The sequence below is a fragment of the Vulpes lagopus genome, chromosome 10, assembly GCF_018345385.1.
Source record: "Vulpes lagopus strain Blue_001 chromosome 10, ASM1834538v1, whole genome shotgun sequence".
NCBI lineage: Eukaryota > Metazoa > Chordata > Mammalia > Carnivora > Canidae > Vulpes > Vulpes lagopus.
In genome coordinates this window covers 20533543-20552984 of record NC_054833.1, presented here as the reverse complement: position 1 = coordinate 20552984, position 19442 = coordinate 20533543, and the positions used below count along the sequence as shown (strand labels likewise).

The following is a 19442-nucleotide window of genomic DNA, read 5'->3' as shown; positions in this document are numbered from 1 at the left end:
TCAGTGTGAAAAGCATGTTTGGTATAGTGGATGAAACCCAAAATTCAGAAAAATCTACTGATAGATTTGAGCATGCATTTACACAGGTCACTCCACTAGCTTTCATGGAATAATGATAAAGTCAATCAGGAAACTGGCAGTTACAAAGTAGAAAGCACACAGGCATAAGTGGAATTTTCTGATGGCTTGAAGTAGTTTGAATACCGCCCCTCTAAGATAATGTTTGGACATACAAACTTGAAGGGAAAAAAACAGGTCTGAGTCCCATTGTCTGTGACTTTACTTAAATGGTGTTTATTTTTTCATTATATGCCAGTTCTGACATTCCCTTTAGGATCATTGTGAGGATTAAAATCAAGATAATATTGATGAAATGCTTTTTAATTGATAAGGTTTTATAAAATATGAATGTTAATTGCTTGGTTGTTCCAGTATTTCTTGTAGCATTTATTTTGGGAAAGCGTGAATTCATTAAGTCAAAAAATTCCTAAAAATTAGCCCCCATTGACAAGAAAGGGAAAAATATATACAAAAATGTTTTTTTCAGTGTGGTAGTTTAAAGTTCTAATTTGATCGTTGGCTTTGCCACAAAACATTTTGAGAGGGAAGCTCAGGATGCAGGGACTGTTTACATCTCAACAGTTCAGCCACTGAGGAATACAATAAAACAGAAAAAATACTGAAGCAGAAGCAAGACGTAGGCTTCCAGGGGTTTGTGACCTGCTGCCAGCTGAACTGTATGAAGTCAGCTCAATGAATAGCGATGAAGGTTGGGATGACTGGTTAAAATATTCATCTTTTCCTGTTGTTCCTTCTTTGTGTTCCAGTTCTCTCCTTTCTAATATCACCACTGTTAAACATGATAGATATTTCATGTATGAAATTTATGATCTGATAGATATGACAGATGATATAGATATGTCTGTCTTCATAATATGATAGATAAAATCTCTCACATTAGTCACTGTATTGAAAACTTCCGTTTAAGCCTGCAGTTCTTTGAGAAACAAGTAATTTAAAAAAGTAGAAAAGTCTCAACACTTCTCCCTCCATACCATGCACTCAGTTTGCAAATATCCGAGCACTTGTCACACCCCATCCTAGCTCCTCAGGATGCATTAATAGGAAAAACCAGCAAAGATCCTGCCCTCGTGGATTACAGACTAGCAACAGTCTGACCATAAATAAGTAAAAGAGATACGAAAGGTTGTAGTATCTTTGAAGAGGATATTCTCTGAAGAAAACAAGGCAGAATAAGGGGGATTGGACGTGGAGATTGGTGGAGATGTATATAGTTTTAAAGTGGGTGGTCAGGGAGGCCTCCTTGAGAAGGTGACATTTGAACAGAGACCTGAAACAGGTGGGAGAAAAGACCATTTCAGTGGATACAGCTGCCCAGTCAAGGGAAGCAGAGTTGAGTGTACCTGAATTTCTGGGGGAAGGAGACGAGATGGCCACAGGAGAGGACAGTTGACAGACCTTTGTTATGCTCTTAAATATTAAACAGGATTATTTTGCAGTACTTTATACTTCATTGAAAGCTTTTTTAGAGTAGACCTTAGTTAACTCCTTCAAACTGAGCCACATCCTAGATTGTTGAGAGCTGGAAGGAACTTGAGATGCTGTATTATTGCTGTTCTTTTATTTTATGGGAGAAGCAGCTGTGGTCCACTGAAATAATTGGCTGCATAGTGGCTCAATTGGTAAATCTCAGTGTTTTCAGAGATGGATGTGGTAATGAGAAAAAGAAAATCTTTTCAGAAAGTGAAGAACATGCAGAAATGTCCTTCAAAGTTGGCAAATGTTTTTTTTAGCCCCTTTGAAATTTTATTTTTATGTGGTAAAATGTATACAATAAAAAAATTTGCCATTTTAACCGTTTTTAAGTATACAATTCCCTGACATTAATTACATTCACAATGTTGTTCGACCATTGGCACTATCGATTTGCAAAATGTTGTCATCACCTCAAGCAGAAACTACTCATTAAACAGTCCCTCCCTCCTTCTCACTCCTTAATAACCTCTAACCTTGCTATCTCTATGAATTTATTATTCTAGATGTTTTACATATGTGAAATCATTCAGTATATATCCTTCTGCGTCTGGCTTCCTTCACTTAGCATATCTCTTTAGGTTCACTCATCCTATGGCATGTATTAGAACTTCATTTCCTTTTAGGGGTTGAATAATATTCCATTTTATACACGTACCGTATTTTGTTTATTCATTCTCTGACATTGAGTTATTCTTTTTACCTTTCATCTATTGTGAATAATTTTGCTGTGAACATTAGTGTACAGTTATTTTGAGTCCCTTTTTCAATTTTCTTGGATATATGTATATCTATGTATCTGTATGTCTATAGGTTTTGTGTATGTATATGTACACACACAGATGTATACACACACATACAGATAGAAATAGATCAGTTGATCGAGAGAGAGAGAGAGAGAGAGAGAGAATGAGAATGGCTGGGTCATATGGTAATTCTACATTAAATTTTTTGAAGATCTGCCCAACTGTTTCCCACAGCAGCTGCACCATGTTACACTCCCAGCAACAGTACACAAGGGTTCCAGTTTGTTCACGTCCTTGTTGGCACTTGTTTTCTCAGTTTTTTGTTTGTTTTATATTATAGCCAGCCTAGTAGGTGTGAAGTAGTATCTCACTATGGTTTGGGTTTACATTTCCCTAATGACTAATGATGTGGAGCATCTTTTCAGGTGCCTATTGGTTATTTGTATCGAAATGTCTATGTAAATCTTTTGTCCATTTTTAAATTGGGTTATTTGTTTTTTGAATTGTAGGAGTTCTTTATATATCCGGGATGGTAAACCATTTTGTTTTCTAAAGATTTTATTTATTTATTCATGGGAAATACACAGAGAGAGGCAGAGACACATGCAGAGGGAGAAGCAGGCTCCCTGCAGGGAGCCCAATGTGGGACTGTATCCCAGGACATGGGGATCACACCCTGAGCTGAAGGTAGACACTCAACTGCTGAACCACCCAGGCATCCTTGGATAGTAAACCCTTAACAAACCTTTCTTCCATTTTGTGGGTTTTCTTTCCACTCTCCCCTCTCCTTTTTAAATGAAGACTTTAATTTTTTAGGGCAGTTTTAGTTTCATAGCAAAATTGAGGGTAACATACAGAGAGTTCCCATATACCCTCTGCCCCAACACATGCATAGCTCCCCAATTATCATATCCTCTATCAAAGTGCTACATTTTTTCTATTGATAAACCTATATTTGACATTATCACCCAAAATTCATTGTTTACCTTATGGTTCACTCTTGGGGTTGTACATTCTGTGGGTTTGGACAAATGTATAATGACATGTACCCATCATTATAGTATCTATATAGAGTATTTTCATTGCCCTAATAATTCTCTCTGCTTCTTGCCCCCCCCCAATTCTCCCAAATTCCTCATCTTCTCGCATTGTCTGACAAAAATATAATTTATTCTGTAACTGTCTCTCTGTGGCTCAAGATCATCACATATAGAGATAAAGGCACATAGGCTTCTCTTGTCTTGGTGCAGCTTTAATACTGTGTGTGTGTGTGTGTGTGTGTGTGTAGATCTGTTTCATGGTCAACAACTTTCCATTCTCAGCCTTTTCTCAGGTTGGTGATATGATCTTTTCTCCGTGACACAGTGATTTTTCTAAAGACTTTTTTGGAATGGGGGTTTGAAAAGTATCTCTACCCACCACCCCTGGTACCTTCCACTCAAGGCACAGATGGCCTTTGCTTTCAAAGGCATGGTAGCCAGTTTTTGTCTTTCTTCAGGGCTCTTTGGTCCCCATCCTGCCACATAGGCAGGAGAGCCATCGTCTCTCTAAGATGCCTCATGCTCCCAGGGTCTGTGCTTGGAAGGGCCAAACCAGAGGCCATGTGCCAAGCTTTGTGCAGTGCTTTGGTTTCTCTCTTGTTCCTGCTTCTCTTTCTGCAGCTGTTGAGGCAGAGCTTGGACAGCCATCTGCTGTAGAAGGGACAGTTTATGGGATTAGATGGCTTTAGGTTCTAGGATCCACTTAGTTTCTCCACTTTGACGCTGAAGACTTCTTACTGTCCTCTTTTCAGTTGGCATCATCTCCTCCTCTTCCTCCTCTTTTTCTTTCTCTTTTTAATTTTCCAATCTCTGGGCTCTCACATTATTTTGCTTCTATATATAGGCTGACCTTCTTAGGATGATTTTCAGCACCAACAACAAAAACAATTTTTCCTGTGTGGGTTGTTCCATTCAGTACAAAGCCGTGTTAATCAGAATACCTACCTAATTGCTTCCCATCCTGAATATTCTGTTTAATTGAGGAGGTTTCTCTGGAGTCAGCTTTCTGCTTTGGGGACTCTAGTTTACTGGAACTCTCTACTATTGGAATAGGGAAAAAAATATACTGCCTTAAAACCCTGTCAGCCCTTGAGCACCTGGCAACAAATTACAGCTGAGGAGTGCCAAAGACCTGAAAATTAGACCTGCCTTGGCTGACAGTATCTTTAAGTGTCTAGTTATTTATGGCTCACTTTCTTCCATAAAGAATTTGAAGTGCCATATAAAAGTATGTACAAGAGGCTAAAATAAATAGTTGAGATAATCAGGACAAAGAGGAAATAAGGATAAGAAAATAAAACTGGGCCAAGAGTCACACCGAGAAATGTACCCTGAACACTTGTACAGTTGTAGAGGTGACCTGCAAGGTTGGCTCTAAGCTTCTATGGGGCCAAAGTTAGGAGAGAATTATGATCAATTATGTAACTCGTGGTATTGTTAAAATGAAAAACAACCAGTTGTTCAGGGGGAAAGAAGCATTTTCCATCTTCTTAGATCTGAGATCAGTTTATTTAATGGCATCTCTTAGAGAAGACTGTGTGATACAGTGATCTGCATCCTGGATGGGAGCGCCTGGTGTCTTACTAATAGCGTCCTAGCCAGATAGCACAGTGAGGGGTGCAATTCAGAAGAAGTAGGTGTTCTAGGTGGGACCAAAGCAAAAGTGTTTCAAAGGTAAAATTTGATACAGCTCAGCAAACAGATGCCACATCCTTTCTTGCAACCCTCCACAGTAATGGATTGTCCCAAATAGGCCTTTCCATAAGAATAATTGTAAGACTCAGAGTGTGTTGGAAGGAAGCTAGAGGCCCTCTGCTCCCTGCTTCTACCCAAGATCTCATCCATAACTGAAGTGGTTGGGATTCCAGGTGCCTGATGCAATGGATGCCTCACTGGTCTTCGCATTGGGTCCTCCCAGTAGAGTCAGTCTCCTGTCTTCAGAAGAGTGTCTGCGCTACTCCCCACTGACATGTGAAACAGATGCCCCAAAATCATGCATTCTGTGGAATTTTGTAGATCATGATCTCCTAAAGTCACGTATCAGTAACCTTTGAAATATTTTCCTTAGGAATTGCCATCTACAGTCAATGCCATCTACAAATAAAGACAGTTTTACTTTTTTCTTTCCAATCTGTTGATCTGCTTTTATTTTTGTTTTTGCTTCCTGCCCTCCCCCTCATCCACTCACCACTCCCTGTCCAACTGGCTTGGAACTCAGGTTAATAGAAAAAGAAATAGAGTGGATATAGTTGTCTTCAAGCTGACCCTGAGGGAAGGCAACTGGTCTTTCACCACTGGGTATTGTATTGGCTTTTCATTTCTTATTGTATCTTTCATGAGATTAAAGAAATGCCCAGTGTTCTTCATTTGCTGAGAATTTTTATAATTAGTGAATGTTAAATTTTTTAATTGCTATTTCTGCATCTACTGAATGATCATGTGTTTTCTTTTTTAATCTGCTTATATGATGAGTTACATTGACTGATGTTCATATGTTGAGGCAAACTTGCATTCCTAGGATAAATCCAGTCCTGACATTGTGTCCTTTTCATGCATTGCTGGATTCAGTCTGTTAATATTTTGTTAAAGGTGGTTTGTTTGTTTTCTCTGTTCATGATGCATATTGGTTTAAAGTTTTCTTTTCTTGGAATGTCTTTGTCTGGTTTGGGTATAAGGGTAATCCTAGCCTCATAAAATTTCATTATTCTCTACTTTCTGGGAGAATTTTATAGAATTAGTATTATTTCTTAACATTGTGATAGAATTCATAGTAAAAGCCATCTGATCTTCAGGTTTTCTTTGTGGGAGGGTTTTCATGACATTCAGTATTTTTAATTGATACAGATTATCTGTTCGTTTTAATAGGCTTTGGTAGTTTGGGTTTGTTTTTTTTTTTTTTTTTTGGAGGAATTTTCCATTTTGTATGGATTGTTGAATAGTTGTATTCACTTGCATAAAGTTATTCATAATATCCCCTCATTATCCTTTTAATGTCTCTAGGATCTGTGTTTAGTGAGGCCCTATATTTCATTCCTGACATTGGTAATTTGTACCCTCTCTTTTTCTTTTACCCTTATTGGTTTGGCTAGAAGTTTATCAAGTTTTAAATTTTTTTAAACAGCTTTTGGTATACATGTAGAATGGGACATTACTCAGTCCTCAAAAGGAAAAAGACCTTGCTATTTGAAACAATATGGATGGACCCAGAGGTGAAATAATTCAAATAGAGAAAATTTTTTCTTATGACTAATATCTCATTATACATATATGTATATATAATATGTATATATAATACACATACTTTATATATATATATGTATATATATAATAAACACACACACAGCACCCTTCTTTGTTCATCTATCAGTGGACACCTGGGTTGCTTCCATGTCTTGGCTGTTGTAAATAATGCTGCAATAAACATAGAGGTGCATATATCTTTTTGAATTAGTGTTTTCATTCTTTGGGAGGGAGTAAATACTCGGTAGTGGAATTACTAACTTGTATGGTATTTCTATTTTTCATTTTTGAGGAACTTCCATACTATACTGTTTCCCACAGTGGCCACAATTTACATTCCCACCAACAGTGTACAAGGCTTCCTTTCTTTTTGAATCTTCACTAGCACTTGCTATTTCTTGTCTTTTTGATTCTAGCAGATACCATATGATTTCACTTAAAAATGGAATCTAGAAAACAAATAAATAAATAGCAGAAACAGACCCATAAATACCTAGAACAAACTAATGGTTGCCAGAGGGAAAGATGGTGAGAGAGTGGGCAAAACAGGTGAAGAGGAATGGGAGATATAGGTATCTCCCATTATGGCAGTTATGGAAGAAGTCACAGGATTAAAGGCACAGCAGAGGGAATATAATTGATGATATTGTAATAGTAATTTATGGTGACAGATGGTAGCTACACTTTTGGTGAGCATACCACAACATATCGGAGTTGTGGAATCACTATGTTGTACATCTGAAACTAATGTAAGTAACATTGTGTATCAACTATGCTCCAGTTAAAAAAAATTATTTTAAACCAGCTTTGGTGTCATCAGTTTTCTCTATTGTTTTTCTGTTTTTTTACCACTTAAATTATTTTCTTTATTTTTTCTTTGTTTTACTTAGTTCTTAATTTTCTTTTCTTTTTCTAGTTTGTAAAGTAAGTCATGATTTGACACCTTCTTCTCTGACATAAGCATTTAATGTTACAGGTTTCTTTTGAGTCACAGGTTTAGTTGCATTCTATTCATTATTATGTGTTGAACTTAATTTGTATTTATTTCAATGCATTTCCTAATTTTTGCGATTTTTATTTGAATCTTGGATAATTTAAGAGTATGTTGTTTAATTTCCCTGTAGTTGGGAAATGTTCAGATATTTTTATAGTATTGACTTCTGATTTAGTTTCACTTTGGGCATGGGATGTTCCTTGTAAATTTCAATCCTTTTAAGTATTTTGAGGGTTTTTTTGTGTTTCTGAAAATGGTCTGTGTTGGCAAATGACCCATCTGCATTTGAAAAAAAAGTGAATTCTGTTGTTGAGCAATGTCATGGGCACAATTTTATATGTGACAAAATTAACAACCTGTGAGGTATTGAAAAATTTTTTGAAAGTTCTTTTCAACTTTTTCAGTCTACTCCTTCTCAGTCTATCTGTAACACAGCTGAATACTTGTGTTTCCACTTTTTTTTTTTAAGATTTTATTTATTTATTAGAGAGAGAGAGAGCACATGAGCAAGGGGAGCATCAGGCAGAGGGAGAGGGAGAGGGAGAAGCAGGCTCCCCATTGAGGAGAGAGCCCAACATGGGGCTCTGTCCTAGTGGAGCCAAAGGCAGACGCATAACCAACTGAGCCATCCAGGCACCCCATCTGTTTATCTTTATGATTGCCTCGGTGCCAAGTAATGAACAAAGATGCTAGTATTTAACTTACAGTAAAGCATTTTCCCAACTGGACCTTGTACATCGAATCTTGAGGTTCCCTGAGTATTCAAGTTTAGCTAGAGTGAATGGGGATCTATGGAATAATTTTAAGCTTTTTTTGTGTGTGTTTTAGAAAGACAATAAATGCAAAATAAGATTAAGAACAAATATGGTTCTTAGAGATGAGTCATTCATTGTTCTTCCCTTTTATACTGGTGACAGTGTCCAAATTTATGTTTTATAAAGAGAATCGGTGGCACTATCACAGATGGACCAGATAGGGAGACAGACGGTGACTACTTGGGTGTTTCTTAGAAGAGCCCAGGTGAGAGATATTTGTTGAAGGCACAAATCGGTAGTAGCAATCAGACTAGAATAAAGAGATGGTTTTGAGAGAAATTTTGAGATATACTTTAAAGGTCTATATCTGAAATGAGGTAGTGTTTGGAGTTAAAATTTACTCCCAGGTTTCTGCCTTGAATAACTAGATGGCTGATGATCCCATTCATCACAAAGTAGAAAAATAAGATGAAAAGCAGTAGTTGGTTGGGAGAAGGGGTATTACATAGTTTTGGCGTAGGACTGTTTTGTTTCTATGTAGGATGAACAACGCAATGAATAATGTGGGGTGGCATGGCCTTTGTATATAGATGTGATATTAGGATGTAATTGATACTATGACATACAGGATACTATAATATAGTAGATTCATCTTATTTAAAGCTTAATTCCTGATCTCTCCTAAGTGAAACACTATCTAGTCTTTATTTGCATCATCTTATATCTCAAATAAATGAATTTACATCAGTAGTTCAGTTAGCCTTAGTTTAACCATAATCAGAAATCTTTATTTATTTTTATTTATTTATTTTTTGGAAAGGTTTATAATACAAAGCAAAATGCAGGTGATTTAACAATGTCTGGTTATCCCTTGTTGAATAACAAATCTCTCCAAACTTAATGGCATAAGAGAGCCACAGCCATTATTCTGTGGTCACAAATTTGGATAGCACATAGTGGGGACAGTTTCTCTCTCATCCATGGTGGCTGGAGCCTTGGGAAGATTAAACAGCTGGGGTGATTTAGAGAGCCAGGCCTGGCCCCCTCCTAAGTCTCCTTTACTGACATATTTGCTATCGGCATTAGGATGATTTGAAAGCTGGATTCACCTAGGACCGTCCATAGTGCCTATACGTGGTCTCTCCATGCTACTGCCTTCTCAGAGCATGGCAGTTGGGTTTCAAGAGAGAATGTGTTAGAGGGAGAATTGTGAGAAGGGATGTGCGAAGAGCAAGCATTTACAGAAGACCAAATGTTAGTTGTGTGGCTATTTTAAACTAACCTTGGGGGGGATCCCTGGGTGACTCAGTGGTTTAGTGCCTGCCTTCAGCCCAGGGTATGATCCTGGAGTCCCGGGATCAAGTCACACATTGGGCTCCCTGCGTGGAGCCTGCTTCTCCCTTTGCCTCTGTCTCTGCCTCTCTCTTTCTCTGTGTCTGTCATGAATAAATAAAGTCTTTAAAAAATAAATAAATAAACTGATCTCAGAAGTCATGTAGCATCATTTCCTCTATAGTCGATTAGCTGAACACATTACAACCCACTGAGATTGAAGAAAAAAGATATGAAGGAATTTGTGAGGGTTTTTTTTTTTTTTTCTTTTTTTTGAAAGCCCCACCAATAATGACATTTCAGGCTTAGAAATGCATTGGGTCTTATAGAATGAAAGAGACCCATCCTGGCTATTAGAAGGAGGACATAGGAATCCATTTTTATTAATTATAATTATCCTGAAAGTTTGGCTCCCATGTAACATGAGAGGAATACTTTGTTCTTATAATCTCTTAAAAATAAACAGAAGAACCAAAGAGGTAAAGGATCTATACCCTAAAAACTATAGAACACTTCTGAAAGAAATTGAGGAAGACACAAAGAGATGGAAAAATATTCCATGCTCATGGATTGGCAGAATTAATATTGTGAAAATGTCAATGTTACCCAGGGCAATTTACACGTTTAATGCAATCCCTATCAAAATACCATGGACTTTCTTCAGAGAGTTAGAACAAATTATTTTAAGATTTGTGTGGAATCAGAAAAGACCCCGAATAGCCAGGGGAATTTTAAAAAAGAAAACCATAGCTGGGGGCATCACAATGCCCGATTTCAGGTTGTACTACAAAGCTGTGGTCATCAAGACAGTGTGGTACTGGCACAAAAACAGACACATAGATCAATGGAACAGAATAGAGAATCCAGAAGTGGACCCTCTACTTTATGGTCAACTAATATTCGATAAAGGAGGAAAGACTATCCATTGGAAAAAAGACAGTCTCTTCAATAAATGCTGCTGGGAAAATTGGACATCCACATGCAGAAGAATGAAACTGGACCACTCTCTTGCACCAGACACAAAGATAAACTCAAAATGGATGAATGATCTAAATGTGAGACAAGATTCCATCAAAATCCTAGAGGAGAACACAGGCAACACCCTTTTTGGACTCGGCCACAGTAACTTCTTGCAAGATACATCCACAAAGGCAAAAGAAACAAAAGCAAAAATGAACTATTGGGACTTCATCAAGATAAGAAGCATTTGCACAGCAAAGGATACAGTCAACAAAACTAAAAGACAACCTACAGAATGGGAGGAGGTATTTGCAAATGATGTATCAGATAAAGGGCTGGTTTCCAGGATCTATAAAGAACTTATTAAACTCAACACCAAAGAAACAAACAATCCAATCATGAAATGAGCAAAAGACATGAAGAGAAATCTCACAGAGGAAGACATGGACATGGCCAACACGCACATGAGAAAATGCTCCGCATCACTTGCCATCAGGGAAATACAAATCAAAACCACAATGAGATCCCACCTCACATCAGTGAGAATGGGGAAAATTAACAAGGCAGGAAACCACAAATGTTGGAGAGGATGCGGAGAAAAGGGAACCCTCCTGCACTGTTGGTGGGAATGTGAACTGGTGCAGCCACTCTGGAAAACTGTGTGGAGGTTCCTCAAAGAGTTAAAAATAGACCTGCCCTACGACCCAGCAATTGCACTGTTGGGGATTTACCCCAAAGATTCAGATGCAATGAAACGCCGGGACACCTGCACCCCGATGTTTCTAGCAGCAATGTCCACAATAGCCAAACTGTGGAAGGAGCCTCGGTGTCCATCGAAAGATGATGGATAAAGCAGCTGTGGTCAATGGAATATTCCTCAGCCATTAGAAACGACAAATACCCACCATTTGCTTCGACGTGGATGGAACTGGAGGGTCTTATGCTGAGTGAAGTAAGTCAATCGGAGAAGGACATTGTATGTTCTCATTCATTTGGGGAATATAAATAATAGTGAAAGGGAATATAAGGGAAGGGAGAAGAAATGTGTGGGAAATATCAGAAAGGGAGACAGGACATAAAGATTCCTGACTCTGGGAAACGAACTAGGGGTGGTGGAAGGGGAAGAGGGTGGGGGTGGGGGTGAATGGGTGACGGGCACTGAGGGGGGCACTTGACGGGATGAGCACTGGGTGTTATTCTGTATGTTGGTAAACTGAACACCAATAAAAAATTTATTATAAAAAAATAAAATTGTATGAAAAATAAAAATAAACAGAAGAGAAATTATTTTATCTAGTAACAAAAATCTCTGTTATCTGAAATATTTCTTGTCACTCTTTATTTAAAAAGGCATGTAGTGTGACATCTTCCCATTTTTGTCCTCCATTTGCTCAGTTCTTTCCCAACCACCCCCAAAGTAAGAACAAAACAAAACAAAACCAGGCAGCTGCTGCTTTCATCAAAGTTTTTGAAATCTGTCAGAGATTTTTATAATAATATGCCATTGTATGGACATAGCAGATTATTTAGTTGGTTCCCTAGTGATGGACATTAGGTTGTTATCTTTTGCTCTTATAACCAATACTCCAGCAAGAGGACTTACACATTCATAATTTCCCATAAGTAGGATTACATTCTAGTAGCTAAAGTAACAAGGTGGTATATGCACCTGTAATGTTGATAGCTACTGCTATATTATGGTCCTTAGGTCAATAGGTTAAAAACCCAATTGTGAACCTACCAGCAATGTAGAGGAGAGTGCTTGTTTTCCCTTGGCTTTGCTATAAAGTATGGGATCAGATGTGTTTATTCAGCCACTCTGATAACTAAAGTACAGTAACTTGTGCATTTTTACTTTTCATCTTTCTTAAGCTTTTCTTTTGCTTAAGGGTAATTTTTCTTCCCTTTTCTATGAATGACTTCATATTCTTTGTCCATTTAAAAAATTAGATTGTTGGGGCACCTGAGTGGCTCAGTCAGTTGAGCATCTGGCTCTTGATTTTGGCTCAGGTCATAATTTCAATTTCATGGGATTGAACCCTATGTTGGGCTCCATGCTCAGCATGGAGTTTGCCAGAGATTCTCTCTGTCCCTCTCCCTCTGCCCCCCACCTCTCTCAAATAGATAAAACAGTCTTTAAAAAACATTAGATTGTTGCTCTTACCTACTTTGAGGAGCTCTTTGTTATTCTTGTTTTTGCTTTAAAAAAAGTTTTGGGGGTTGGGGAACTAACTGTGGGTAGCTGAAAGGAGGAAAAACTAAGATACTAAAAGAAAGAATAGATATTAAATAAAATCATGCCATAAATTGACTGGCTCATTCAGTTACAGAAAGTAGGCTTTCAGTGGTTGGTTATATCTAAAAATTGGTAATAAAATCTAAAAGATTAAGGAAAAAAACCTAAGTCACAAAGCAGCATTAATGTCCCTACTTATCTTTATTACTTGTTTATTTGAAAAGACTGTTACAATTACAGGAAAATGTTTTAAAGTTGTTTAAAAACTATTACCCATTGTTATTCTTGAACACCACATTTTGTTTTTATATTTTCACAGTACAGTCCTTTGTATCTATATTAAATAGTAGTATCATAGTACATATTCATGTTATCATAGATATTTTTCATAATTCCTTATAGTCTGTCACTTATTAAATACATATTTATGTAAGTATGATTTTTAATGACTGCATCAAAATGTCCCTGTAATTTTAAGCCATTCCCTAATTTGGGCTACTCAGGTTGTTTCTCGGTTTTTGCTCTTATAAGTTGTACTGCTGAGTATCTTCTTTCATTTATATTTTTCTTTTGTTGGATTATTTCTTTAGGACAAATTTCTGAGTAAACCTATAAGAGTAAAGACTATGAACATTTTTTAAGGCAACACTTTATATGTATTGCCATGTTATTTCCAAATTGTTATTAAAATATGTGTTGTAACCGGCAGTGAATGAGGACTCTGAATGACCACCTTACCAGGACTGCAATTTTCCCTTTTCATTTAAAGAAAAAGAAATCTTCTTTAAATAGATTTAAAAACTCTGTCATGATTATATGATATTTCATGTCTGTAACTAGTGGCCAACCATTTTTCAGTATGAATTATTGCATCAGTATGAATTATTCCAAAATATTTGGCCTCACTCTTCAAGTGCTCTCTTAGGCACCTAGTCACTGGGTCAGGGATTGTGCTCACTCTTTCGTGACTCCACTGTCTGCAAGGTTAGACACCCCTCTCCCTTCCTCCTTATCTGAATGCTCATTCTTACTCAGGGACGGGTGCACTCAGCCAACCACTTGCTTTTCTTTCAAAACCCACCTTCCCTCCTGCTACTGAGCCATTTTCTCTCTCTCTTTTTCTTTTGTGATCTCATTTTGACTATTTTAATTCATTCAACTTTTATTTTTTTATTTTTTTTAAGATTTTATTTATTTATTCACGAGAGATAGAGAGGCAGAGACATAGGCAGAGGGAGAAGCAGGCTCCATGCAGGAAGCCTGACGTGGACTTGATCCGGGACCCCGCGATCACAGCCTAAGCCAAAGGCAAGACACTCAACCACTGAGCCACCCAGACGTCCCCATTCAGCTTTTAAACCATTTGAAGAGGCTCATACATCTGCATAGCTTCTATTACACATTTATCCTTGTCTATTCATAAACAATGGTGGTAGGAGTAGCTAGGCAGAAATGGGTTCTCTTCTCTCTTACCTATCTCAACGTTGAACCATCTGTGTTTCCAGAATCCACTACTAACCATTCTATGTTGTACTGTCACCCCTTTGTTACTGAAGACGTTCCTTCAGTCTGAGATTTTCTTTTACCTTTCTCCACATTTTGGATGCATGATTGTTTTCTTTTGCTAGCTCACAAATTAACCTCATACTTAATGAATTACAACAGCATAAATGTATGTCACATTTGCCTTGCACCAGAAGTCCAGGCGCATATTGGCTGGGTCCCAAACTCAGGGTCTTCAAGGTGGATATCAAGATGTCAGCAAGGCTGCACGCTCTTCTGGAGTTCAGGGTCCTCTTCTAAGCTCATTCATGCTGTTGGGAGAATTCATTTCCTTAAGGTTGTAGGACTGAGGGTCTCATTTCTGGCTGACTGCCAGGCCTCCTCCAGCTTCTAGAGGCCTCCCTCAGGTCCTGGCCACAGGGCCCTCTCATTTCTGTAAGCTGGTTTGCTCAGAAGGTCCCACATATAAAGTAACCTAATCATGGGTAAAACTCCATCCCATTCCTGGGGTCCCTCACATTCAAAGGGAGGGATCCACACAGGACACACATGCTAGGAATGAAATCTTGAGGCCATTGCAGCCTGTCCAGGACCCTACTCACCCTTAGTGTTCAGTTGAAATTATGTTCCTTTCATGAGCCCTTTCTGAAAGCTTTTCCAGTCATGTGAATTGCTCCCTTGCCTTCTTCACGCAGCACTTTTATGTCTTTGGTCTTACTCTTGTTTCAGATAAGCGAAATAAACCCTTCAAGTTCATGGCATTGCCATAATGTAAATAAAATTTTTTTTTTTTTAATTTATTTATGATAGTCACAGAGAGAGAGGCAGAGACACAGGCGGAGGGAGAAGCAGGCTCCATGCACCGGGAGCCTGATGTGGGATTCGATCCCGGGTCTCCAGGATCGCGCCCTGGGCCAAAGGCAGGCGCCAAACCGCTGCGCCACCCAGGGATCCCTCCATAATGTAAATAAATAACACATCTTCCCTTTGGAGTGAGTGGTAGTAAATGAGCATTTCATCTTGGCTTGCTTGCTCTCTATGTGTTACTGAGGTAGCTCTTATTAAGGGTAAAGTTGTTTTAATGAAATGGAAGGTTCTTCCTGAATATTAATGTCCACTGTGACATGTTTCAAATATACCTGCCTGTCCAGTTAAGCCACCTAGGGACGGAGATGATTTTTTCTGTCTTCTTCTCTGTAACCTGCACATAGTAGGCTAAATGTTTGAATCAGGGCAAAGAGGCAGGAGCCAGGGCTTAAAAGATCCTAGAATGTAATAAAACATGAAAGGCAATCCTAGAGTCAGCATGACTCCAGAGTGCTTTAGTGAGGGACGTGAGTAAGGAATGTGGGAAGCATGAGAAACATAAGATGGGGCACCCTCGTGGATGTCTCCACAACCCCTCCCCAGTGCCTCTAGCAGGCATTTAACAGTGGTACTGGTCACTTATCAGCAAGTAGTATTCACCTGTGAAGCCTTTATATTTTTTAAGTCAGTTGTTTTGTTTTCCTATCGTAGCTGGTGCTCAAGATCGAATTGGCTGGGCCTTTGGTCTAGGATTGGAAAGACTGGCCATGATCCTCTATGACATCCCTGACATCCGCCTCTTCTGGAGTGAGGATGAGCGTTTCCTGAAGCAGTTCCGCGTGTCAGATATCAACCAGAAGGTGAAATTTCAGGTAAAATGACTTGAAGATTCCAATAATAATAGTAATAGTAATAATAATAATAATAGTTTTTAAGAACTGAAGGGGTCATATACTTGAAAGGAAACTTGTGGAATTTAAAAATAATGTGTATTTTTTTAAAAAGTGGGTTTTTTTTAAAGATATTTTTATATTCATGAAGCAGAGGGGAGGTGTAGAGGGAGTGAGGCTCTATCCCAGGACCCCAAGATCATGATCTGAGCTGAAGGCAGACGCTTAACCAACTGAGTCACCCAGGTGCCCCTTGGAAAATGTCTTAAGTAGAGGTCCATAATCACACAGGAGTTCATAAACTGTCAGAAATTGTATGCAAGAAATAAGAAATTTATCAAGCTTTTAGTCTGAGCAAAGAACTAACTTTGGGCTTTGTTAATGATCATTTTATCATTATGAAATAGCCATCTTAATCACCGATGATACTTTTAAAGTTTAGTTTTTCTGATACTAACGTAGTAGACACCTATGATTAGTGTTTGCAGTGCGTGTCCTTGTCCTCATTTTATTTTCACTCTAGGTCCTTATATTAAGTGTGCCTCTTGTAAACTGCACAGAGTTGGGTCTTTTTATTTAAGCCTGGATTTAATGGAGTGTTGAATACCTCTTACATATACTGTAATTACACGGGAGATTCTTGGGCTTAATCATGTCATTTTTTATTTTCCCCTTCTCTTTTTTCCTTCATTTGGAAACTAAGGTTTTGTGTTTTTTGGTTTGTTTGTTCTTTTCCTCCATTTTATTACCCTGATCCTATTCGATCTCACCATTTTGTATTTTTTTTAAAAAGATTCATTTATTATTTTAGAAAGAGAGCACAAGTGGGGGGAGGGGCCAAGAGAGAGGGAGAAACTCAAGCAGACTGGCCACTGAGCATGGAGCCCTACGCACAGCTCTGGCCTATCCTAGGACCCTGAGATCATGACCTGAGCCGAAATCAAGAGTCACTCTACCGACTGAACCATCCTGGCACTCTCCATTTTGTATTTTTAAGTGGCTATTCTAGATTACAGTGTGCGTAATTAATCCATCACCCTTTACCGTGGTAACTATTACACAACTTCATGAGACATTTAATTTTCTTCAATAGTGTAGATTGGCTTACTCTCCTTGAGTTTAATATTCTTATTTCATTTCTCCATGTATTATAATTCCACAGTCTATCACTCTGTTTGCTTCAAATGGCCAATTATTTTTTAAAGAGACTTAAAGCTATTTTGTTTTATATCCACCTTGATATTACCCCACTGATCATCGTTCCTTTCTGCCGATCTTGGTTTTTATCTGGGATCATTTCCCTTTGGTCTGGAGAACTTCCTTTAATATTTTCCTGTAATGTAGCACAAAAGTTCGCAGTTTACTTGTCTGGAAATGCCTTTGTTTCATCCGTACTTTTTAGGAGTATTTCCTACCAATATAGGTGTCTAGGTTACCAGTTTGTGTGCACACATGCATGTATGTGTGTGTGCATGTGGACATTGTGTACACGTGTATGGATGTGTAGGTGTGTGTGTGCCTGTGGGTGTGTGCCCACACATGTGTGTGTTTGCGCAAGTGAGTGTGTGTTTTCCTTTCAGCTCTTGAAACATGTCATTTCGTTGTCTTTATCTTTGTACTGTGGTTTTCAGTGGTTTGACCTACGTGTGCTTTTCTGTCTTTTCCTGCTTGGGATCTCACTGGGTTGGATTAATGCCCTTTAACCATCCTTGGAACCCTGATATCTCTTCCAACAAGCATACTCTATTCTTTATTTTCTTTTCAGGCTGCAACTGCATGTATGTCAGACCATTTGAAGTTATGCCATAGTACTCTGATTCTCAGGGTGTGTTTTTTATTACTGATTTTTTTTTCACTCAGTGCTTTATTTTAGATAGTTTTTATTCTCTTATCTTTGGGTTTACTAACCTTTTCTATTTTGTCCATTTAACCATGAAGAAGCCCCTCCAGTGAATTCATATTGTACTTATCAGTTCTACAATTTCTATTTGCTTCTCTTTTAGAGTTTTTATTACTCTGATGAATTCTTCATCTTTTCACCTATTTTGTACATTTTCCCTTAAATTCTTTAGCATCTTCTTAATAGCATTTTTCAGTTCTGTTAATTCCAACCATTTTGTTACTATTGTTCTCCTTTTATTCTTTTTTTTTCTTCTTTGTTATGGGTCACATTTTTCCTGCTTTTTCACTTATCTCACTTTTATATTGTGTATAAAAAGACAAAGATGCCAAAGTAGATAATACCTGTCCTCAGAAAGCCTTGCCCTTTCCCCTGTCAGGCAGGTAAGATGAAGATGACTAGGCAAGATATCTTGTTCTAATCAGGAGTCAAATCACCATTTGATTTCCCCTTGATGGTGAGATTTGGCCCCAGCAGCAGAGTTTGGGATCTGTGCATGGGAGATGAGATCTCTCTACTTTCCACCAGGTTGCCAGCTTCTTCTGCCACCGGTGCTTACCAGGCAAAAGTATTATGAAGGAGCATTGCCTAGCAATGAGGACTAGCTGTTCCTCCACTATCCAGTCTGCCGTACTAGTCGATGCTTGGCTGATCAAAGTTTGGCTCATGTCTCCTTATTCCAGTCAAGTTTCTTTTACCAAAAGCAGGCTAGCTTTTCTGCCTATTAATGCACCAGTGGTGAAGCACCCATAAATGTCTGTCCACCCCAGAAAGGGCTCATCCCCCTCTGGAATTTTGCTCGTTTAGACTTGTGTCCAAATCTCCTCAATATTTTGCATGACAAATAAGATTTCTAAATTTATTGTTTTCTCATCGTTACAGTGGGACATTGGTTTTCTGTGACCTTTTGCATCCTAACCTAGGGTGGAAACATCTCCTACAACCTATTCACATTTTTAGTTTGACTTTTAGTGGCTTTAAAAAAAAAAAGGTGATTTTTTTTTTTTAAGTAAGCTGTTTATTTTTGCTCTAGCACTAGGTCCTTCTAGGTTAATTTAGAATAAAACTCCATCTAAATGATCAAAAGTAAAACCTGACTAAGAATCTAAGTTTTTCTCATTCACCTTTTCATTTTTTCAGTCATTTATTGACTTGGTAAACATTGATGGAACACCAGCCAACATTGTACAGAACAGGCACTCAGCGCTCGTGGAATATTCACAGATAACACATTTGCTACCATGAGTTAGTGGCATAAGTCCAATCTTAAGTGCACTTTACCTGTCACCTCTTAGGAGACACAAAGATACCTAGAAAGAGACTATGGTTTTCTTGTATTACATGTCATTTTTTTTGTCATTTCTTCTGCCTTCACATTTCAAAATCAATGTATGCATACTTGCACTATAATATAATTTAAATGGCTGTCTTTGAGTAATAAACTTAAGGACGTCTGATGGAGCAGTTAGGATTTAATCACCAAAA

The 19442-nt window shown here is 38.1% G+C and overlaps 1 protein-coding gene across 11 annotated transcripts in view; it reads left to right on the top strand.

The window, feature by feature from the left end:
* Positions 1-19442, top strand: part of FARS2 (phenylalanyl-tRNA synthetase 2, mitochondrial) — a 502588-nt gene that overhangs the window by 292508 nt on the left and 190638 nt on the right. For all 11 annotated transcript variants that reach the window (XM_041772861.1, XM_041772868.1, XM_041772862.1 and 8 more), the window contains one exon: positions 15879-16039. In XM_041772861.1, the coding sequence (XP_041628795.1) occupies positions 15879-16039 (161 nt within the window). The remainder of the gene's footprint in view (positions 1-15878; positions 16040-19442) is intronic.